The 24,122-nt window shown below is 41.8% G+C and overlaps 1 protein-coding gene across 2 annotated transcripts in view; it reads right to left on the minus strand.

Annotated features, from left to right (window-relative positions):
* ANTXR1 (ANTXR cell adhesion molecule 1) overlaps positions 1-24,122 on the minus strand; it is a 213,916-nt gene that overhangs the window by 110,494 nt on the left and 79,300 nt on the right. The window contains exons 10-13 of one of the 2 annotated variants that reach the window (XM_074332096.2): positions 20,924-21,022; positions 3,466-3,535; positions 1,906-1,984; position 1,773 (exon numbers count right to left, since the gene is read on the minus strand). In XM_074332096.2, the coding sequence (XP_074188197.1) occupies position 1,773; positions 1,906-1,984; positions 3,466-3,535; positions 20,924-21,022 (249 nt within the window). The remainder of the gene's footprint in view (positions 1-1,772; positions 1,774-1,905; positions 1,985-3,465; positions 3,536-20,923; positions 21,023-24,122) is intronic. The other variant, XM_019718386.3, reaches the window with a different exon arrangement.

A 24,122-nucleotide genomic window follows, 5' to 3' on the forward strand; every position in this document is an offset into this window, starting at 1 on the left:
TCAAATCTTATAACTTTGTTGTAGACGACACATAGCATTCTCAAATGAAAAGGGGAATAATGCAGATGTTATGAGGTGGTGCTGATCAAGGGGTCAGCTGAACAGAAAACTTAGTGGCATGCACTCAGATGATGGAGATGGAAGGTGTAAGTGTAGGCTGGAGTGAATAGGGAAGATACAGAGGGAATTTACTGGGAGTTCTTTTCTCATTGCTGTACGTTAGTAAGGACACTCTTTCTTTTTGGCTTAGAGACTTAAAGTTGCAGTTCTGTTTCTGCCATACCACAGGGTTGGTTCTGAGATGTTTCCCCTTCTTATTTCCCTGCCCTGCAGCCTCAAGGTCACGGCTGTTTCTCTGGTACGGTCAGACAAAATGAAAAATACAGGCCCAGACTGTTGGATCCTTCAAAGCAGGGAGGAATCTGGAATGGAGTTGTTAGATTTGGGGTATTTTAATCATTTCCTGCAGGTTGGCAGGTTCCAAAAGGGTCAATTTCTAAAAGAATCAGGCAGGGTCCATTTGAAGAAATTTCACTGCTTGTGAATACAGTTTTCATATTTGGTGTTCCATTGATGGATGCTTGAGACATACACATTTTTCAGCGGTGACACTTCTCTGTGACTTCTCTTTTTAATCAAGTAAAACTTTTCTATTGTCTGTACCCATTGCACTGGCTTACCCTGCTTTCAAGAAAACGGGTTTGTTCCTAACACAGGATGAGAAGTGCATGGAAGGGGTGGCGTACGGGGAGTTGGGAGGGCATGTTGTCCGTCATGAGTCCCAGCTTCCTCTTACTTATGAAATAACTAATTTTTAACTTGTTGGCTTCAGTGCTGCCTGCTCTCTCTTGTCCACCTGTGACAGTGTTAAGGACACAAACCCCAGCTACTGAAGGGGTTCTAACAACATGTCCTCCAAAGGCTGGCCGGGAAGTGACCATCATATCTGCCTAAGCTGACGATCAGGTCAAACACATTTGTCTCTAGAACAAACTAATAGAAAAAACGCATTTGGCTATAGAATCTGAATATTTAGACAGAGGTTCTTTTGGAAATGCTCATGTCAGGGGCTATGGTCTGTACACAAGCTAACCGAGCCCTGACTGCCCTCTGAAGGGCTGAGCTCTGAGACGCTGATGGTGGGCAGCAACTGCGCAGGCTGAAGTATTCCCAACCATAGTCTTGGAACCACCAAAGCTAGGGCCCATTCCAGAGCCTGTATTTCAATTGGTCTGGCATGAGGCTAGGCATCAATATTTTTTAAGAGCTCTCCAGGTGATTGTATGTGTAGCCAGAAACAAAAACTACTTGACAGAGGATCAAGCGAAGGGTATCTGAGGAGCTGGCAGGGAGGGTGCAATCCCTACTCCTGCCTCCCAACCCCTAAGGCATATGGCCCCTTTCCCCCTTTCTTTCCTGCTTCATCAGTTTTCCATTTTCTCCTGGATTGTTTCCATCATCACATAAATAAGCTGTAATTCTCTCATTCCAAATAAAAGACTCTTCTTATACTCCAAATCTTCCTTCAGTTACTGCCCCATTTTTCCTGCTCCCCTTTAGAGAAAAACTCCCTCAGATGTGTTTTTTTGCATATGCTGTTCAATTTCTTTCTGTGAATTTTCTCGTAAACCCACTCCATCCAGGCCTCCCTCCTCATTACTGCACAGACACTGGCCTCTCTTACCATCTGGTCATGACAGTGTGTTCGAGTAGCCACAGAAATGGGGAACCTGAACACAGGCATTCCTGATACACTTTGGGGTGCAGCACACCCTGGACCCAGCCCATGGCTTGCCTAGCAGTGCTGAGACCGAAGCTCAGTGAACAGAATTCAGAACCAGAGAACTTTCCAAGGAGATGAGGATGAGAATGAAGCTTTCAGTAAAAGGGAAGGTGATGACTTACACAGTGTGTGGTGGTGATGATGACAGAACTGGAGATGAAAGAGAGGCCGTCATTCATGCTGACCTGGAGTGCAGCTTTCCTGCAATGACAAGTGAACCAGAGACACTCAGCATGGTGTTCAAAGAGCAAGGGGCTGAGAGCCAGATACAGAGGTGCCCTGTTGGCTCTGCTCTTAACTACCCTTGGGACTGTAGTCTCTTTCCCTGGGGGCCTGAGCTGTCTCTTTTGTAAATGTGGAGCACGGTCTCGAGGGCCCCTCCACTTCTAATATTCTAGGGAGACGTCAAGATATGCTTGGCTGGCCCATCAAGGCAATGCATTCAGCCCTTCTTGGCCTTGCAGCAAATTGCACTGAATGGGCAAAGCCTGCTTTCAGTTAACTTACTTGTCACATTGTAGTATGACAAAGTTTTCTTAAAAAACGGTCCAAGTCTGTGGGGCTGCACCGATCAAGCTATACACTTAATGTTCTGTTGTCATTATCTGGATTCTCAGCGATACGATTCTGGTGGAGGCAGAGTTGTTACTATCCAGTAAACTAACAGAAGTGCAGCAATGGACGAAGTAACTTGCCTTCTACCTCCTGCTATCTATATGAGACTCACTGAAACATAAGCTTGCATTTTGCTTGCATTTTACAGCCTGGGCAAAGGCTGTGGAATCAGTAGAATAGCAGGCGGATGTTAGGCAACTAGAGTTGGCGGCTTTACAATTTGAACAAATGATTGAAAGCAGAATTCAGATGAATAAGTTTAACATTTTTTTCCTTAAAGCTACCCACCCTTCTAACTTCAGCTTGCTATAGACATGTTTACGGAGAAGCTAGTTGTGTTCTCTGACAATCATTGCTTCTCTTTTTTTAGCTCAGGGTGTTAATTCTCTTTTTTTCTGTTGAATATTTGGTCACATCTTACTAGCACTTATTACAATTGCACCACCATGAGATTTCCCCCATGAATTAGCTCAGGGAAACTTGTGCAGTCTGGGTGGATACAGGTTACTCTGCAGACGCATAGAGGAAGGAGCATGGAGCTTGGCTTCAGAACGTCTGAATCTGGGACCTTGAAACAGCTGTGGACTCCCTTAGCCTTTCTGAGCTTCCTTATCTCTAAGGCGGAGATAATCAGCTAGCAGGGCGATTATGACGACAGGGCAAGGTAATGTGTGTGAACGTGCTCTGGAAAGTGTGAGAGCTTCCCAGAAATGTGATTGTGATTAAACCGGACAGACCTTGGTTTGAGCCCAAACGCTTCCATTTACTGCTGTGTGACCTTGGGCAGGTTACTTAAATTCTCTCAGCCACAGATTCCACATCTGTAAAATTAGGATGTTGTGAGTATCTGGTTTGTCAGGCATTTGGGAGGAATAAGTGGTACCCTCTGGAATATTTATCCTGGTGCCTGGCTCACTGTAAGCACTGATGCCATCATCATTACCTGGAGAAGGCTAGAGAAAGGCTCTATTATGACAACAAAGAGAGATACTTCTTCCTTTTCCCTTTGTCCCCTCTACTTCCTCTCTCCTCTCTGGCTGTGAAGTTCAATGCTGGTGGAAACTTACATGCCAACTTCTTTTAAGATAGGCGCTGGACACAGCAAATAAGTGTCTTCTACAGCAAAGGGCTTCTCATCTGTAAAAAGGAAGTCACTGGATTAAGAGGAGTGAGGCACGTTCACATTGTCATATTCAGGGAGTCCTAGAGACTATCGATCAAGTCCTGGGAGACACTAGAAAAGCAATAACTCTGAAATAGAATCTCATCTTGAGCTATGAAAGTCACTAGAGTCAAGGTCTCCTGCCTGAACACTAGTCCCTGATCCTGTACGTCCAGACCGAGCTCTTACCATAGACCAGGCATAACTGAGGGGAAATAAGAGAATATTAGACCGGTTCTCAGGAAGCTTCAGGTCCAAATCTAGTTTGCAAGAGAAGCCATAGTTATGGAAAAAGTTTTCTGACAAGCATATGAAGTGGCTAAGCCAAAATATTGTTTGGCTTCAGAAGAAAAAGAGCTCCCTTGAGGTGGGTGACATGGTGAGGTCATAGGGAACACAAAACTTGAGCTGTGCTTCAGAAGAAAGGTGGTGAAGAGGCATTTCCTGGTGGCAGAAATGGCATGAGCAAAGACAGAGCAAGCCAAAGGTATGTGCTAGGGTAGGACGTATGTAGGATTTGAAAAGAAGGAAGAAGTTTGGTCTAAGTTCTTTGTGTTAGACTGAGACATAGGTCTATTAACTCTAAAAAGAACTTTGGAGCTTTTTGGAGAAAAACTCAAATGAGTTTTGGATGAATTTTGGAAGTTTTAGCAGATGATACTATGAAAGATGGATTAGAGTGAGGGGGACCCTGGAGGTGGGGAAATTCGTGCTCTTATCCTGAGAGAAAGAGACCGGGAAAAGCTTAAGCAGATTTAATCAATAATTCCTTAAGAATTTCACTGTGTCCCAGGTTCTGGTGCCAGAAGCAGGGCTGAAGAGTTACTATACCCATTATATAGTAGTCATTCCTTCATATCCTATAGAGAATATATGAATGTTAGCGTATAGTGTATATACACTAGATAGTATATATAAAAACACAATATATTCCAGCATCAACTGGGTGCATACTCTGTACAAAACACTGTGGTAGAACCTGTAGGTGATACAAAGATGAATATTTCATGTCCTCTTAATCAAGCTGTGAGTACAAACACTGACACCAGAAGCTAGAAAGAATACACATACCATTGAAGAACAATATCCTGCTATTGGCATTTGTTGTAAAACTGATGTCTCTAATGACATTGGAATGTGGCTGACCCTAAACACTTGCCCAAGGAGAGATTAGGAAGCCCTGTGCCCTCATGCCTGAATTTAAGGAGCAGAGCTACCTGGGGTGGAGTTAGATGCATGTGAGTGCCAAGCTCTAAGCCCTCATGGAAGGAGGAGGAAGAGCGTGGTCAATTAGTCTCCCCTTATGTCTAGGGAAATTTTCAAGTGGTAAAATGTTAGGGAGGTTATTCTATGTCATTCATTCACTCATTCAACAAATATATATTGAAGGTCTATGCTGTGCTGGAGACACAGGCTCTGAGAAGAGAAACACAGCCTCTGTTTTTATGGATTTTTATAGGCTCTTCAGGGGAGATAATTATTAAACACATTCATTTTCATTTGAAACTATCCTTTAGGATATCTCCTGTGTACCAGATATTGTGCTAGGTATTGCAATTACCAGAATAGATGTAGCATATCACTCAAGGAGCTGATGTGCTATTATTTCCAGAAATTACTACTGAATTATAATCGTGGTGAGTATAAAGGACAAAGAGGGGGCAGGCTCTCATGTGGAAGGTCAGGAACCGCCTCCCCGATGAAAGGCTGTGGAAGCTGAAACCTGGAGGTCAGGTGAAGACGAGATGGCGTGGGAGTGGGCAGTGCAAATGTCCTGGGGCAGAAGGAGCCCAGATCTTTGCAGCGCTAAAATGCCAATGAGGCTGTTGAATGTGAGTGAGACAATGGCTCAACATGAGGCTAGAAAAAGCAGCAGGGCTAGATGAAAGAGGTCTTATATGCCATGGTGGGGCTTCCGGGATTTTTCCTAAAAGCAACGGAAGCTATTAGAGGTTCCCCTTCAATTTAGAATTAGCATGGGCAGATTAAGGAATTTTTCCAGAATAATGAGAGTGTGTTGATTAAAATAATAACGCTTATGATGACAGTGGCTGATCACCCAGTGCCTGAACTGAGCATTATTATTTTCAAGATGTTTTCCCATCTGTGATAATGACAGTGACACTCCCTGGCACAGGCTGAGAGTAGGTGTTCTCTAAGTGCTTGCGTACATCACATAATCAAATGTAACCTTCTATCAGGGAAGGATATTATTCCCTTCATTTTAAAGGTGAGGAACAGACATAGACAGATGAAGAAACTTGCCCAGTGTTACACAGAGCAGTTTGGATCCACACTCAGGCAGTTTGGTTGCCATCTCTTGACAAGAGCCATGCTTTATCTCTTTCACACAATGACCTTGTGAACTAAGGCAGGGATCCTTAGGCTCATTTTGCAGATGCAAAATGGAGGCTCAGAGAGGTGACAGTGACCCATGGTTGCACAGCAAGTCAGAGGCAAAGCCAGGACTAGACCTGAATTCTATACTATTCTTTCCTCACCAAGAGCCTCTCCATTCTAGGAAAGGCTTGTATTAGAGAACAAACCAAACTGGGCACAGGCGTGGCTGACTAGGACTTCATTTATTTTCTCTTGGCCATGGCTTACCCTGCTGTACATACACCAGTAATACCTGGGAGTGCAGACTGCTGCCCACAGAGCAGCCAGAGCGGCCACAGGAGGCCTCGTGACTCCAGGCTGCATTCTGTGGGAAGAGTTCGGTCATTCTGAGGAGGGCCTTCCTCCGAGTCAGCGCACTGCAGTGACACATCAGGGAGACTTTAGGGGTTGCATGCCCAGGTTCCCGTGTTAGCGCCCATGCTTACTTCCAGGGCTTTCTCTGCACAGCTCCACTCCCTTCCCTCCATCCCAAGTGAAAAGAAGTGAAAGGAAGAGATTGGCCTAGTCAAGTAGATGTTTCTCTTTCTCCCTCCTTTCATTTTCCTTTCCTGCCCTGGAGTCCAAATATTTCTGGAGCAAAGCAGAGGAAAACCTGGCTGGGAGGACCGAGGACTTTGCCGAGGCTGTAGGACAGGCTTGACAAGGCCTTCCATCAGTTTATCAGCCGCCGAGGCTGTGGGCCCGCTCTGGGGAGCTGGCATTTTCTGCTCTGAGAGGGATTGTTTGGTTTGGAGCCTGTTTTCACTTTACCACAAAAATGAGTGACTTTTTCCCCCCTTTCTCTCTAAACAAAGGAAGGCCATTTGGTTTCCATAACTCAGATCATCTGACTCCTTCCTGGAACGTCCACTTGGGAAGCAGGGCACAAAGCCTTCCTCTTCGGCTGGGCCACGTTTGGCTCAGGGGCCATGCCAACCTTGCTGCCACCTCTGCCAATGCCAGTGGTATTGTGATGTTTGTAGGGCCATGATCCACTCTGAGGATGACCGAGGCTGTGGGTTCCTCTGTCCACCAGGCAGCCATTTCACTGCTCGTTAGCACTGAGTGGGCAGAGGAAATTGGCATCAGGAGCTAAGACAAGCGCTTGGCTTGTTTGCAACTGGGGAGAAAATCAGGAAGGGGCGGGAGTTTGAAACTAGAAGTTAAGGGAATTTTCAGATGATTTGTAAGTATAAATTTATTTGCCTTTTACCAAAGGTATGCAGAATTCAGTGCATACCCATGACGGGTTAATCCAAAGCATTTCTCTACAAGAAAGAGTCAGGATCTAAATCAGGATTCGGGGAACAATGACTGTCATTATGCCAAACTGCCAACTGCCCCAAGCTTCACAGCTGGGCGTCCCTGAGGATGAGCACAAAGGGCACAGAGCGGGGCAGGGTAGACTTCAGATTCAAACAAATCCAGGTTCCAATCCCAGGTCTTCTTACTAGTATGTGACTGGGGACAAGTTCGTTGTCTGTAAAAGGTGATGATAACATCATTGCACAGGGTCGTGTGGGGAGTAAATAAGAATGAATGAAAGTACAAAGCACATTACATGACACCTAATAAACATTCAGCAAATGTTATTCCATATTATTACATGAGCAAACATGCCTCTAAAATTGAATTATATAAATATGTGTTTTAAAATCAGAGAAATTGAAGATTAACATTTTCAAAAAGTCTGCTAGCTTAATTACATTGTTCTATCAAACTAACGTCTTTTTAGGCATTAGGAATTCCTAGGAAAATGAAAGGTTTTAGTGAATGTGTGTGTACATATATACATACACACATGCATATATATATATATATATATATGTATATATGTGTATATATACCCCCCACACACATACGTACATAAATATCCACACATATATCTATATCTGTATCTAAATCTACACTGATTTTGTCTAACACTATATACCCATAGTCTCATTTGACATTATTATTTTTTATTATTTATAATTTTGGAATCCGAGAGGTTAAGTGTTGCACCAGGAGTAAACGTCAGAGTTGGCATCAAACCCAGGTTTTGTTGAAATGACTTACCCACGGTCAACCCAGCTAGCTTTTTATTTCTTTTTTTACATATGTAATTTGAACTAGTTAGCCATTTTATATTGTCATAATCTCACAGCTTGTTTTCTGATATAGCCTGAAGTACCCCAGCGCTGAGTCTCTTTTATTCCTGACCACTTTGAAGGCAAATGGTCAAGACTCTCCAAGGGTGAAAGAGGATAACAGTAGGAGGCATGTTTCCCAGAAGAGAAGTCCAGGGTTGGAAAACTTTGATGAGGTTCAGGTGCCATCTAAGAGACCCTGAGGTACTATAATGGAAACACGTTCCAGAGTCATACACTCAAATGTGTACATTTGCAGGTTTTGACCTTGGTCAATGCTTTTTTTTTTTCTAACAAACTGGTGAAGAAGTTCCCAGAATTCTACCCTGCAGTTGGTGACTGTCTAATGGATTTGGGATAAAACCAGGATTAAAATTCATTAGCCAATTCAAACACCAATCACAGTGAATCCTTTTAATAGGGCTGATTAAATAATTCAAATACTTTCCAAGTCTTGGCAATCTTTTCTAGATATAAATATTTATTTCTGGCCAAAAGGAAAAGAAAAATAACTCTTAGTCTTATCTGGGGGAGCTTGCTGAAACTCTCCAAAAGCTGATGTAAGCTCCAAAGTAGAGTTTACATTCCTACTGTGACAAAATAGTGGAGGTTAGGGACTAAATGAGCTCACCCTGCTTTCTCCCGATCTCCCCTGGGTTCAGGGAGCATTTTTATGGCATCCCTGAGCCAAGTATAACTGTTCAGCACCAAATTATCAGCTGGTTTGGGAATGTGTCTCTGAATGAAGGGAGAACAGACAGGCTAGAGTTAGGCTGCATATTTCTCCCTTCTCACTGACTTCAAAAGTAATCAGCTTTTTAAAAAGTTAGAATTTTAAAATATGTGCAAAAACCTGAAATGAAATGATATTCAGCAGGACTCTAAGTTGATGAAATTCAAAGCACTGGGTTGAGCTTTCTGGATCCTTAGCCAGAAAAGGGGTGGTTGATTGCCTTACTGGAGCTCCTGCAATGACAATTTACAAATGTGGGGCTCTTACTGAAAAGCGAAATGGGACTCATTGCTTAGAGTAGAAAGAAACTAACATTTATTGGGCATGTACTCTGTGGGATGGAAGGTTTCCATAGATGAGTGAGACAACAAATCCATGGATTCTTTTGATAGAAGACATTCAACTCTACATCAGGGGACAAGGCAGAAACTTTGAAAGCAGAGAGAGGGGCCTCTACTTGGAAAGGCTGAACAGTAGTCAGAGGTCAGAGCAATGAGAAACAAGAGTCAAAACAGAATAGGAAGAGATGGTAGTGAAGTGCAGGTGAGTGGGGCCAAGTTGGGAACACTCCTTGGAACATAGCGTGTCCCCTATAATGTCCTCTCAGGCCCACCTGCAGCCAGAGCAATGCCTAGAGTGTGGCAGAACCAAGCTGGTCACCATCCTTTTCCTAAGACACGACCCGTGCCTATCCACCCAAGGCATAGAGTTGTTGCAAGGTTTCATGGGAGGCCCTCCCTGGCTAGTTACTATGAGCTCAGGCAGTGAGCTTGGCCAGCAGTTCCCTGGGCCTGTGTCATACCTAACCAGTTTCTGTCTGTTACAGGTATCCAGGATATGTCTCTTGCTTTCCCTCCCTGTTCTCTGGGGCAGGTTGGAGTAGAATTAAGGATAATGAGCACACTAAGAGCCGGACTCTGGAATCCCGTCACAGCTCTGTCACCCACTGCCTACGTAACCCTGTCCATAACTGAGAGCTCTCACCTGTTAAGACGGGAATAATACTCATTTCACAGGTGGTTGTACATTTGAATGAGATATGATTAATGCTCAACACTTAATAAGCACTTGACATATGTCCACTGTTATTAGTAAAGTGGGGTACTGCAGGGTTCATTGTCCGAGGCGCTTGTAAAACACAAGATGTGAATGTGTGTGCAAAGTGAGTAGGTCTTGCCACGAATCTACTGGGTTGTGTCAGGCCTATATGGTATAGATGCGGTAAGAAGAAAGTCATCTATTCCAAAAGGATCTGTGGACATGTATACAGTGCAGTGGTTCTCAAATGGGGGTGATTTTGTTTCTCAGGGGACAATTGGCAATGTCTGAGACAGTTTTGGTAGTCAAACTGGGGGAGGAGTGCTATTGGCAATTAGTGAGTAGAGACCAGGGTTGTGCTAAATATCCTACAATGCACAGGGCATCCCTCTCCCCCTCAACGAAGAATTATCTGGCCCAAAATGTTGATAGTGCCAAGTGTGGGGAGAGAGTCCTAGCGAGCAGTTTCCAGGCTCTCGACCTCCCGTGAAAAGGTGCTGGCTCAGGTAGTAGATGGCCATTGCTTAGAGTAGAAAGAAACTAACATTTATTGGGCATGTATTCTGTGGGCCATCAGCTGTGATCAGGTGGCCATCAGCTGTAACCAGTTGGCCATTGGCCACTAATATAACTGCCGTGGCTACGCTGGCAAGGGGGTTGGTTGGTTGGCAGAGAAGCAGATGGCAGATTGCGGCTAGCAAGTAGGGTTGGCAAGCGTGGATGGTGGATTGCAGATCATGTGGATCCTACTTCTGTGTCTCGCCAGGCCGCCAGCAAGACTGGGGTGCAGGAAGACCACTCGTTGGGGTACTGGCAGATGTTTGCTTTTGTGTCTCGACCAGCCGCCATCGAGAATATAGTGGTATGACTCCCTTATTTATGGCACCGTTGGTGTTCCTTTTTGGCTTCACCAAATCCTGTGTTCTTGTGCAGGGAGTGGAAGCAGAGACTCTGCATTACACCAAGGTGAGAAATCCTGGCATAATGTCTACCATAGCTTTATATCTTTGGTCCCTTGCACAGGATCCTACAGATATTATGGGGTGGTTCACAGCCCCCAGGGTACTGGTAGAATGTCCAGGAAAGTTCAGAGGTGTTATAGGATGATGGGTAGAGGAGGGAGAGGCAGTAACAGCTCAAGAGCCATTTGAAGACACTTGGTTGGAGTAAGGAAGTGTTTCTTGGTAAATTCTTTCATTCAGAGGCTTCGATGGGTCCAGGTTTTCCTAGATAGGTAGCATAACACCTGAGCCACTCTGCTTGGTGGAGCTTGCTTCATAATAGAAATGGAGCACTCCAGAAGTGGGGTTCAGATTGCTGCTGAGGTTCTGAGCTGCTGTGGATGGGTAGGCTGTACAGTCAGAACACCTTACCTATAATAGCAATATAGGACTCACCTGAGCGGAGTTTTAGAAGAAAATGAAGTGGATTATCCTGGTCACTATGTACATGAGCATGAAGGTTACATCATCGCTCCAGAAGGAGAGAAAGTACAAGGTGAGGGACCACAAGTCCATTCCCAGTGGAGCGCAGGGACGGGGTCCGGAGCCCCGCTGATCTCTGGGTTGTCCATTTTGGGCTTACACATTCCTCAGTCCCACCCAAGGCTGTGAACCCCGTGTTTCTGGGCACACCAGCTTTTAGAACTGGTCCTCATCACAGCTAGTCTGACTTCTCAGGATGCAAATTATTTTCTGCTCATAGTTACTGCTCACATTTTTATTAATTATAAAAGTAATGCATGTTTAGTGTGAGAAGTTTGAGAAATACAGAGAAGTATACAAAAAGAAATGAAAAATCCTCGGCAATCCTAACTTCCAGGATAAACATCGTTCATGCTTTGGGGTACGCTATTCAGATTCTTTTCTATGCATATTATTTTTTTACATAACTGGAATCATACTACACAGAATATGGCATTTGGCACTCCTCTCTATCTGAAGTTAATAGGGGCAGTTTTGAGTATTTCAAGGAAACTAAATGAAGGTAATGAGGAGCAGCGCTCTTGCAAAATATTCTCTCCTCTTAATAAATCTACACCAAAAAAATTCTTGACTGTTGACATTTATAAAACTTACAAATTATCTTCTAAGCAAAGCATCAACCTTTAAAAATTTTGTAAGCTTGAGGTCAGAATAAATGGCGCACTGAAGACAGCTGCAATTTGCTAAGAAAAAAAATATTTTTTAAAGCTTTGTTTTTGCTTGGTTGAAGACAATTCAGGATTCATGCACAAGGTATGTGTCTCTTGACACACAGACTCTTGCAGCTGTATACAATTAGGATTGGAAGGATTTTACCTTTGGAACTGGAATTGAAGGGCAGGTCTAGCAAATGGCTTAAACCTTCCACACCATCATGGCCATAAATTATGGCAAATACTGACTGCTCTTAGAGAACACACACCTATACAGAGACTCAGAGGAGAGGTGGGAAGGAGACCCCAGGCACACACTTGAGGATCGAAGGATGCCACTAAGCGGCTGTGGTGTGCACGTTAGGGGACAGAGCTGATGGGTGCGGAGTAGAGAGCCACAGGTAACACTCTTTTCCTTCCTTTCCCTCAGCAGCACCCATCTTTTCTTCTAGCTGAATGTTGAGCCAATATTCAGGGAATGTCAGTTTGGAGGGGGCATAGATTATTAACCTGCCTGGGCTGGGGTTCCCAGGATTCTGGCGCATCTGTTAATCACTGTCTCTTCTATCATCCTATGGAAGTGACAACAGAGCAGTATTACAGGAACAAGGTGCCATCCATAAAAGTACGGCTGTGTGGTTCAGAAGTCGAGGAGGTCCAGATTCCCCTATCAGGACAACAGGGCTGGGGGAACGGCAATTTCAGGGAAGTTCATAAGCAAATCTCTCCTCCAAATTTGCCTCAGACAATCGCATTGTGTGCCAGAGACCACATGCAGCTTACGATTTTCGCTTGGAGGCAATTGCACGCTTGAGAGAGCAGGGGCAATGTCCAGGTGACTGTCTACCAGACACTGCTGCAGCTGGCTTGGACTGTGTAAACACACCCCCTGGAAGAAGGTCTTTCACCTCCAAGTGAAAATCTTCACCACCTCGTAGTTACTTCAGGTGGCAACTCTCCTTTTAACCCCACTCCTTCCCAGATTACTGGGGCTTTTGTCTGACCAAGCAAAACTGCAATAAATTTCCATTCTTGTCTGGATGGGAACATGCACTAATACAATCTCGGCAGGAGCCACTTCAGAAACGACCGGGCAAAACCCAGGCCCCTTCTGAAAGCAATGACAAAGGGGAAGCACCACCAGATACACAAAAAGTTTCTGAAGTTCCAGAAAGAGGGGCCACTCAGAAGAGGAGCGAGCCTTACCTGTGATCACACAGTTAGCTGCATTCACTGACATGAAGTCAGTGTGGGCTGAGGCTTTTCCTTCCCGTGTCCAGGGCCTTTTTCTTGAACCTGGGTTCAAGTCTTGACTCTAATGTGCTCTGTGACCTTGGGCAAGTAGCTAAATCTCTCTGAGCTGAGGTTTCCTGTCTGTAAAATAAGGGGGAGCGGTGGGAATCAGCGCTTAGCGTGAAGTGGGCTTTGGGGGTCAGGGGACCCAGGGATATGTGGGGATCCACCATGTGGGAGCAATGTAGAGAAGGAGGGAAAAGCTTCGGGAGAAGACTGCCTGAGCTCCAAATGGCTTCCACCCCTGGCCATCTGGGTGACTTTGGGCATTTCATCTCTGAGTTTCAGTTCCCCGTCAGCAAAATGGGGATACAAGGAACTCCTCCCTCACTGATCCGCTGCGAGGATGAAATGACATAGGTCAGGGAGGACGTGGGGTCGCTGTCACTGGGATGGTGATTCTGATGTGCAGCCTGACTAAGAACCATGAGATGAGATGCTCCGCTATGTCTCTTCAATCTGAGTTGCACAAAGTGACATTCCATCATCTTTGCATGACATCAGACCCCCCAGGGATGCATCCAAAGTGCCCTAAGTATCTTTGACCAATATATAGATGCAACAATCTAACCAGTGATAAAGGAAACAATTGGCTTTTGTTTGGGAAGTTTCTGTTCTCCTTCCCTCTGCCCTCCCTCCCCCTCTGCCACCATAGGTGCAGTTCAATGATCTCTTTCGGGGGCCCACAGCGGCCCCGGGGCCCAGATGTTTTCTAAGATAAAGTACAGTTTCTGGATAATTGGACAGATTTTTAAAAACAAACACACTAGGACTTCTACATTCGAGTGAGTGTTGTCTCTCGTCCCCCGGGGAAGCTGAGGCCCTCTTTGGAACTCTTGGAAGTGCCTACATGGCTAATGTTCAGTTTGAAAAAATATCTTCAAAGGGGGCAAAGTTTCATCCTTTGAGAGTGAACAGAAAGCAAACCAGAGCCATGCCTAGTGAATAATGTTGGAGATCAAGCTGGGAAATAAAATTTTGCATCAAAAAAAGAAGTGTGTCTCTAAAACCAGGAAACTGATTTCTCCCGTGGCTTATAAATTGAATTTCAGTGAGTTTGTTAAAAATCAGTTTCTTTTGTTTATAATCATACCTCATGTCTTTACACAACACCAGGATTGTCTAGCATGTTTTTCATTATTGCATTAGCAAAAAGTCCATTTTTAAAATTTACTGTTCATTAAAATGGATCATGTCTCAGCTCATACCCCAGTGTCTACTTTTTAGTATTCTAATCTCTCCGCAAATGGATTTCCAATTGAAAGTGGATCTTTTCTTGGCACAATACACTGAATACTGGAGTAGGAGAAAGTGCAGCCAGAATAAATAAAGTTTGTGTGAAGATTTCCAAGATATTTTCTTGGCCAGGAGTGAGCTCAGCCTGGTCATTGGAGAACCAACTAAATGCTAACTGAAGACGTGTGCTAGGCTTCAGAAATTAACCAGAATTTTAAAACTAAAATAACTATTGTGGGTTCTTCTTTCTTATTACATGAGGGCACATGATTGTAGAAAGCTTAGAAAATACAGAAGGACAGAAAGAAGAAAGTAAAAATTAATAGTGATCTCATTAGGAGGTAACTACTATTAACATATTAATAGATGCCTTTCAAGTCTTTCTCTCTACATACAAATACATATGTATAAAACAAAAATAGCACGAGGTAACTTACTTTTAACACGTGAAGTTATATCATTAACATTTTCCCACATTAGTAATTCTTCTTCTTTCCCACCACATTATTTAATTATTTAGGCATGGATATATAACAAATGATCTATTGTTAAACATTTATGTTGTTACCCTTTAGGTGTTTTGGTTTGTTTTCTCTCGCTTTGCCTTTTGCTATCACGAGCAATTCGATTAACATCTTGTAGTCAAGTCTTTGTAAACATTTCCAGTCATTTCCTTTTGATGAACAGATGAAATTCTGGGTCAAAAATGTATAAAAGCAGATGATTCATTTTGAGAATTGCCTTCCAAAAGATTTTATGTTTCTCTCACCAAGGATGAGTGAAAATACTTGTTCCTCTATATCTTTGCTGATACTGGGCATTGTAGTTTTGTTCATCTTTGTTAGTTTCATAAGTTATTTCCATTTGCCTTTCCTTGGTTACAGTGAGCATTTTTGACCATTATTTTTCTTGTAAATTTCCTTTTCATATCTTTTCCCCATTGATGAGGTCACTCTTTCTTTCTTTTCTTTTCTTTTCTTTTTCTTTCTTTCCTTTCTTTTCTTTTTTTTTTTTCTGATTTTAAGAGCTGCCTATGTATTAAGGTTATTGGCCCTTTGTTATAGGTCTTAAAAATAATTTTGCCAATTTTCTGCTTTCCTTTAGATTTTGGGAGGAGGGTAACAATGTATTAAAAAATATGTACTCAAACTATCAAATGTTTCCTTTATGGTATCTCCCTTCCGTGTTATGCTTAAAAAGTCTTTCTGCACTAGAAAATCATGTAAATACTTATTTTTGTTTCCTTCTAGAACTTTTATAGATTTATACTCACATTTAAATTTTTCATCTGGAATTTGTTTAGATGTAAGGTGTGAGATAAAAATGAACTTAATTGCTTTTCCAAGTGGTTAGCCAGTTGTCTCACCATTTTTTGAATAATCCACTCTTTCCCTGATGATTACAAAGGTCACTTTATTTTATACTAAACTAACATAAGTGTTGGGCTCTGTTTATGGACTTTGTTTTTCCTGTTTCAATGCTCAGTTTGCCTTTTGTGGTACCAGTCATGCATTGTTTCAATTACTTTTTTTACATCTTAAAATTGGCTAGGGCTTTTTATACATCTTAAAATTGGCGAGGCTAGGGCAAGTTTCCACATTTTTCTTGGCTATTCTTAAATGTTTATTCTTCCATATAAACTTTAGAATTATTTTGTTAAGTTAAAAAGTCCCATTGGAATTTTCACTGGGATTATATTAAAACTAAATATTAATTTGAAGACAATTGATGTCTTTGTAACAGCAACTCAATTGCTGCTCCATTTAATAATAGTGATAATGATTATAATAAATTAATACCAGCAGCCAACATTGATCCACTGCTTACTGTGTCTCAGGTCCTGGTCTAAGCCCTACTTCCCACATTTAAACCTCATCACAATCCACATAAAGGTGCTATTATTATTGCCATACTCATTTTACACATAGAGAAATTGAGGCATGGAGATGTTCAATCACATGCCATGGTCACACAGCTTATTTAATACAGCACTGGCAGTCCTAACTAGAGCAATTAAGCAAGACAAGGAAATAAAAGGCAACCAAATTTTTTTTGTTTTGTTTTTTTGTTTTAAGCAGGGTCTTTCCCTGGGTGGTTGGGTTCCAGTGCCTGTGCTCATGTCTGGTATTTTCGCCATAAGCATGTTTGCTGTAGACCTCTTTGCTGCAAGCATTTTCACCGCAAACACTTTTACCGTACCACTAATTGACTGAAAGTCAATTTTGCCATAAAATATAAAATAATTAAAAGTAAACGAAGGGACATTAAAAAGGACATAATGAAATGTGGAAAAATTAATAACAAAATTTAAAAAGATTTTATTGTGAAAAGTGACAATACATCATCCTTGAAGTCTTTTGTTCATAGTATTATACATTTTTTTTGCTTGTTTTGTCTCCTCATTTAGCATAGCATTTTTTTCTTTTTTTGCTGCAATTTTTTTCCTTCATTAAGAGAGGTATGAGTTTCCAACTAGAGAATAGATAATTAATGCTCTTGAAGACTGTGAATTACTGGCCACCTCTTCTATATTTGCCATAGCTTGGTAACCTTTTGGTTTTGATGGGTGGGAGGGATGACCGTATTCACTGAAGGATTTGCAAACTACACGCTCATTTTCTAGTATAGTATGCAATCTGGCTTTACATGTAGCTGTGCAATCTGGCTTCATAGTAGTTGTTATCATGCACTGTTTTAAGATCACCACATCTACCCGTCACTGTATAGACCATTATGAGGGCTAAGATCTACACATAACATAAAAATGGCAGTAACTGCGAGAACTTCATCAATGTAGTAATGAAATCGACTGGCAGCTAGCTTAAATATAGGAAGTCTGCCAAATGTACACCAAACTGTCAACCAGTTGTTTTATCTTTTACAGCAAAATTGCCTTACTGCCAATGAGTTGTGCGGCGAAGATGTTTGCAGTGATAATTCTTATCGCAAAGATGTTTATGACAAAGATACTCATGGTGAAAATACCTAGACCTGTATCAGATACTAGCCTCTAACCTTTCCTTTAGAGTCTGATAAAACTAGGGTGAAAAATATCTGCGTCTGGTGCTTTGGTTGAGGGGGTGGGATTTTCTTTTATCTCTCTTCTAGTTCATGCATTTCATCTTCACCTGTGTCTAATCACACTGTTTAGTCCATCCATTAAGTTGTATTCCAGGGAATAAACTTTTTCAATTCTAGAATTTAAACTGGGTTCCCCTGCAAATCTGCCTTTGTTGAATGCTCTTCCACTTTGATATATTTGATCTCTTTACACACTTTAAATGTGCTTGTTATAGATTCTCTTTGGATTGTTCTCTAGTCCTTCCTTCTTGCTTGTTCTCTGTTTCTTTCTTTCATCTTCATATGGTTTGCCATTTGGTGTTGTGAGCCCACCTTCAGGGGGGGCTGCTGACTGCAGGAGTGCTATAGGTTGGCCTGGACATTCACTGCCTCTGCTAAGGTCACAGGGATAGGACGGTCATAGACACATTTTGGGGAGTATAACATCTTACCTTTATACCTCTGCCTTGAGTCACTGAGAAGCTTTTCCAGTACCAGTTTAATGTGTGGTGCAGCCCTTTGGAGCTTAATTTCTGCAGGGGACTCTGCTCTTTCTCATTGCCATGCACAGGCCGGTGTCCTGTATTTGGATCAGCACGAGGATCGTGACCTGCAGACCCCAGGCCTGGAGCCCACACAGCGCAGCTTTCTGCTTAGATTTTGCGTTCCCTTTTTGTTTCCCATACCTGGGGTCTCCCCCTCATTCCTTTGAACAAGGCCACCTGCTACAATTTTTAAAATCATATTTTACCCTGAATTTCTGGATCTATTCATATTGACCACAGGTCCAGAAATTGTTATAGATTTCTAAGTGGTTCATTCGTGGATTTTATTTTTAAGCAAAGACAAGGAAAGTGGGGGAGAAGTAGGTATCAAACCTGTGCTTTTTATTGTCTGGTTATATTTATCATCTAAAAATACATTTAAATAACTTTTACCTTTTGGCATTGATATGTTGGCATTTTTTCCGTGTCATAGTATAACACATATTTAAGGATGTTCATAACCATTTAAAAAGGTATATATCTATTTTTACTATCCATTCAAAGACTCAGAAAGTCAACTTAAAATCTCTCACCATAAATATAAATTTTCAGTTTGTTCTTTTATAGCTAACAGTTTTGTTTCATACAACCTGCTATTGTATTATTTGTTGAAGACTCCAAGGCCTGTATCATGTTTGGACAGGCTGGAGAGAAACAGCAGTCTTAGCTTCATTATTGGGCCTTTAATTAGTCTTTTACTGATTAATAATGGCACTTATATTTTCTTTGTGTTACAAAACTTAATGCAGCATTAAGGAAAAAATCTTGAAGGAGGAAATATATACTCTAAAAATGAAAATTCATAACATTTTAAAACTTGGGATGTAGAGATGGGAAAGGAGAATGGGAAAAGTAAAGGAATATAAATTTATTTTATGTTATAGGGACAACTCACTACTGTTATATTCATAAGGATGATAGAAAAATGTAGATGTGATTATCTTGCATTTAAAAATTTATCTTTTTTGTCTTCCATAGTTCCTTGTTCATATTAATTACTTAGTGGAAATGAACAGGTAAATTAATAAATAAAGAACAGTTTTTTTTTTTTTTTTTCAAATTCCAATATTTCCCCCTTATGGTTATTTTTAATAACCATATGTTTGGGTTTCAGCGTATTGCTTACAGTATATAACATGGTTGAGTCACTGCCTTCCCCTTCTCCAAACTGTCAACAGTGTGCTGGAAACACCATCAGGTTTGTGGTTTTTGCCAAATCCCTATCCCAACAGCCTCTATTTCTTTTTGAATATGAATGAGGTGGAGAGGTGAGCAGGTGTTTGCAACTATATAGTAGGAAAGGAAGAGAAGGGGGAGAAAGGATGAGCTGGTTTCCCAAGATATAAACTTTCATGGAGAAACTGGAAAATAGGCTTTCCAAATGTTCTACAAATAGATTCTACAAATCTATAGTGAACTTGCATTTTGTGTTACCCTAAGGCAGCATCTCTGGGTAACTTTTTAAGCAATGGCAACACTACACCCCATTTCCATTCATTTTCAGAGAGGGGTTGGTCTGAAGCCTCACTTGCCTGGGAAGTCTTCTTTGGGAGGTGTTGATGTCTGAATTTAACCCTCAAGGGTTTGGTTAAGGACAGGGAAGGCAGACTTGAGGGACATCACAATTGAAAGGGGAAAAAAAATGGAAGAGCTCTGGAGAGGGAGCACATCCAACTTTCACATTGTGATTACTCAGGGATATGTCAAAACGTTTTCAAATAGCAAATACTTTTTGGAGATGTGAGAGTATTTCCAAGTATTTAGAAAACTAACTGAATGTTTCAAATGTTTGGAATTATTCCAAGGCCAGGAATTCCAGATGTTTGTAAGGAAGCCCTTGCATATCTCTGTTTATATATTCAAGTGGGTTTTAAGATGGTAAGGAGGAAAAAAAGGCATACCCTTCAAGTCTTCCTTTTTAAAAACAGGATAGTATCTACTCCATAAGGCTAGCAGGGGGATAAAACTAGTGGACGTGACTGGTAAATAAATGTGAGTGTCTTTCCGGTCCTCCTTTCTCTTTCTATTCCCCAGGGCCACTGTGGCAAAAAGATATGAAGCATTTAAAAGGACACAACACTGTAGAAAAGGCAGTATATTATTATTGTTTATCACTGCAGACACTGAATAATTATGTGTGTGATGGATGCGGCGGTAAATACTAACCAGGGATCCTGGCCATCTATCCTTCAATAGTCAGACTTCCCTATGTCTCCTGGACAGCTACACAAATCACACATGTCTTTAAATTAAGAACTTGCCTGCTACAAATGTCTTGCGAAAGTGCTAATGTTATGATAATTCATTTTTCGCATGAAATGCACTTAGTTTTACTTTCACAATCCTGTATTTCATGTCAGGTATTCACCACGATGAGAGTTTCTTGGCGACTCCAAGCAAGAATCATCCAGATTGAAAAAAATTCCAGAATCTACACATGCAAGCCTAACAGTTTGGCTTTTGGTTTATTCAACATTAATACGTTTAGACCGTCTATTTTTCACTCGTGTGCTTGAGAGTTCCCTAATACTTAGTTAAGGATCGTCAAGCTTCATAAGTCCTCACCAACCAGAACTGGCACAGCCACCCGAGAGGGAGTAACTTAGTATATATGTTGGTGGACTAGGAAACAAGTACCTTTCCTAATGGGCACCAGGGTGTGCGAGGGGCTAGCTATGCCCTTGCTGGAGGCCTTTCCAGCAGGGAAGACCCTTCTCGGTACAGTTTCCTGTGTATGACCTCGCTGGAAGATGGGGCTGGCACTGCCTTCCCTGAGCTGGCTGAAGAAACCCACAGACAGTGCAAGGACTTACTGAGCGTGACTGACTCATTGATCTTGAAGCTGCAGAGGACCCTGTCCACATTGCGGGCGTGTCGGAAGCCGTTCCCTCTCACGACTACTTGGAATGATTCTGAAATGAATAAACGACAAGATTCATTATTTGACTGCAGGCCATTAACCTTAGGTTTCCCATTTGCCCTGATGTAGGGCCTTTTGTAACTATTTCACCAGGCTTAACATATTTGAAAATTAGTTCAGGTTGGAAACCAAAAGCAACCATGTGGGTGCCTTTTGCTACTTACCACCTCCTACTCGGTAGGTGTCCACGAGGAAGGCAATGCGACTACTTTGAATTCCCACCTTGCCTTTGCTCTAGCTGTTCTTCCTACCTGGAATGCCGCCCTCCCCTCTCTCTGTCATTCAAATCCTACCCAGGTCTCAAGTCCTGACAGTTTCAAAAAACTGTGATCTCTGCAGCCCAGAGCCACAGGGGAGGGGCTCTTCACTTCTTTATAGTCAACTTAACTCCTCTTGCATGTCTCTTTTACATACTGGACACCACTGAAAGGATTTCTTTAGAGCTCAAGGTGCCTAACACTTTTTGAAAACCACTGCCTTATGGCATCCACCGTCTGTCTTGAACAATGTAGTGTATGATTATGTACTGTCCAGTGTTGTTCTTTAGTCTTTTCTTCCACAACTAGAAAAATGTTCCTTTAGGTCGGGAATTGTTTGACCCTGGCTGTGGCCCTGCGGTCTCTGCTGGGCACACAGTAGAATACCTAGTGTTATGTAGGAATAATTGTACTTCACAACGAATCAAAGTCTTTCTTATTGGTGGCCACTTGTCAAGCATTACCTGTGTGAACTGCCATTGGCCCTTTATTGTAGTTACTATTCACTTCTCTCCGAATAGAACAGAGACTATATCTCACAGGAATATATCTAGCCCTGCATATTAATGTCATGTTGGACTAATGCATATTGAATTAATACATGTTAATAAAATCCTTATAAAATAAAAATAATGATCCTTTACAATAGTATACTAGGGAAAATAATCAGCCCTTGTTAATTGATTAGTTTAATGTTTAGGAAATTGTGCTTAAGTTTGCTAGTAACTAATAACCAACACTCTACTTTCTTTTATTTTTGTCATCCTTTTGTGTATAAAAATTTGGGCTTAGGATAATGCTGTGTGGCATATAAAAAAAAAAAGAAATTGACTAAAAGTCAGTGGAAAAAATGCAATATGTGTGAAAGTGGATCTTAAACTGTAAATTGCTATCCAAGTGGAGATTTTTGTTGGAGGAACAATGGAATTAGAGGACTAGCATAAGGGACTCTTCCAAACTTTAATATATGTCATGAGTGTATGTCACCTTAATTCCCAGGAAACGAATTTAGAGATTGCCAAGAGAATAACTGATGTTAATTGCTCCCTCATTGTATGCCAGGCCCTGGCTCAGCAATGTGTATGTTTGTCATTAAACCTCCCCACAGCCCAGGGAGGTACAAATGAGAAAACTGAGCTTTGTGACTGTAAGTAATCTGTCCAAGATCACATGGCTTGTAGCTGTCCGAATCAGAATTAGAATCCGGGTCTGTCAGGCACCAAACGCGATGCCTTTATAACTCAGTCACTGCACTCTTTACCATTAAGCTAAAATGGATCCTCACCGTCTGGTGACATATGACTAATTCAGAGATTGACACTGTGATTTTTTAAAAGCTTACTTTATTTTTATGTTAGGCAGGTTTACCCATTTTGCAGAAAATTGGAGCTGGCCTAGATGGGAAGCAAGAAACCAAAACCAAAGTCAAAGAACCCAGTGGTACTGCATGTGCCACGAAGGGTACAAATTAGAACAGAATGTTTCTTACAAGTGTAATAGACCTTAACAATAAGGTCTATAAAAAGTCATGACATTTTACATGACTTACACAAGGTCATATAAATCACTAAGCAGTAAAACGGGGACTTGTATCCAAGTGTTTACTGCCTTAGTTTTAAACTGTATTAAAGTCATGAGCACATGGCTTTTCAGGACCATAAGTCCTATGAATGAATATTAAGGATTTACATATGCATGTTGATACATATACACAATTGCTAAATTCAGAAGGATGGACTTGATAGTTTTCTTTAGATGTCTGCCTGGCATGTGCCTATTCATGCCATTGGTTCAACAACATTGTGGAAGAATGTTATTGTATCTTAGTTACTCAAACTAAGCCTGTAGAAACCTATTTCTGTTTTCAGTTTGAAAGCTAGACCTCCAGAAATCTGCCATTGGATACTTTTGCTGATTCAAAATGTTTTCTGCCTCATTTCTGTGCCTCCTTCTCTTGTTTCCTCAAAGATAAACAGAGGAAGAGAACTCTCTGGAAATGCATGCTGCATGCTGAGGTCTCTAACATGTTCTAGCATTATCAGTTCAGCTGCTGAGCCCTCTATAAAAAAGGCTGCCCACATGTCTGCTTGGCCCAACCTCAGGGTGTTTAGGAAGAAAGACAGCAGGAATTCATGACGTGGCAATAGTGGAAACCAAACGATTTTACCCCGTAGGCCTGAGAGAAAGATGGAGGAAGGGATGCTGTGGGAGGCACAGCAAAAGAGAGGCGAGCTCCCACCCTGCCTGGTGCAGTTTCCGTGTTAGTGCGCACATGTGGTTTCCAGAAGAGCCCAAACGTCTGACTCAGCAGCCCAACTGAACGTCAGCTCTTCACACATAGAAGTTATGTAACAAAACCCTGTGAAATGAGTGCGCCGGCAAGTGAGAACCAGGACACTCCAGAACCAGGACATACTGATTTAACTCCATTTATCCACAAAGCCCTGACTCTACCCTTCAAAATATGTACAGCTAAGTGTTTTTTACGCAGCTTGCATGTTGGGTTACAGCTCTTACGAGAAGTTCCTAGGGATTGTAGGGTGTTAGGAAGGAATTTCTACTTGAAAATCATCTTTGATCTAATCTTTTAAGATACATATTTTAAAGGTATCTTTAAGGCTTACATTCATTATGATTCTTTTGTCACTTTTACTCTCGATTATAATTTAAGCTTCTTGATGGTAGAGGCTATCATTTCTATTTCTTTAGAATTTTTGACGGAATCTAACCCAGGGCTGAGTCAGTATCAGTGTAAGCTCATTGAATGAGTAAATAAATGATGTCTTGGTATAGAAAGGGAATAAAGGTGAGGGACAAGGTGGTCATTTGTTCAGG

This window comes from Rhinolophus sinicus, chromosome 2 (genome assembly GCF_057876585.1).
Source record: "Rhinolophus sinicus isolate RSI-liver-muscle chromosome 2, RSI-T2T, whole genome shotgun sequence".
In the NCBI taxonomy this organism is placed as follows: Eukaryota; Metazoa; Chordata; class Mammalia; order Chiroptera; family Rhinolophidae; genus Rhinolophus; species Rhinolophus sinicus.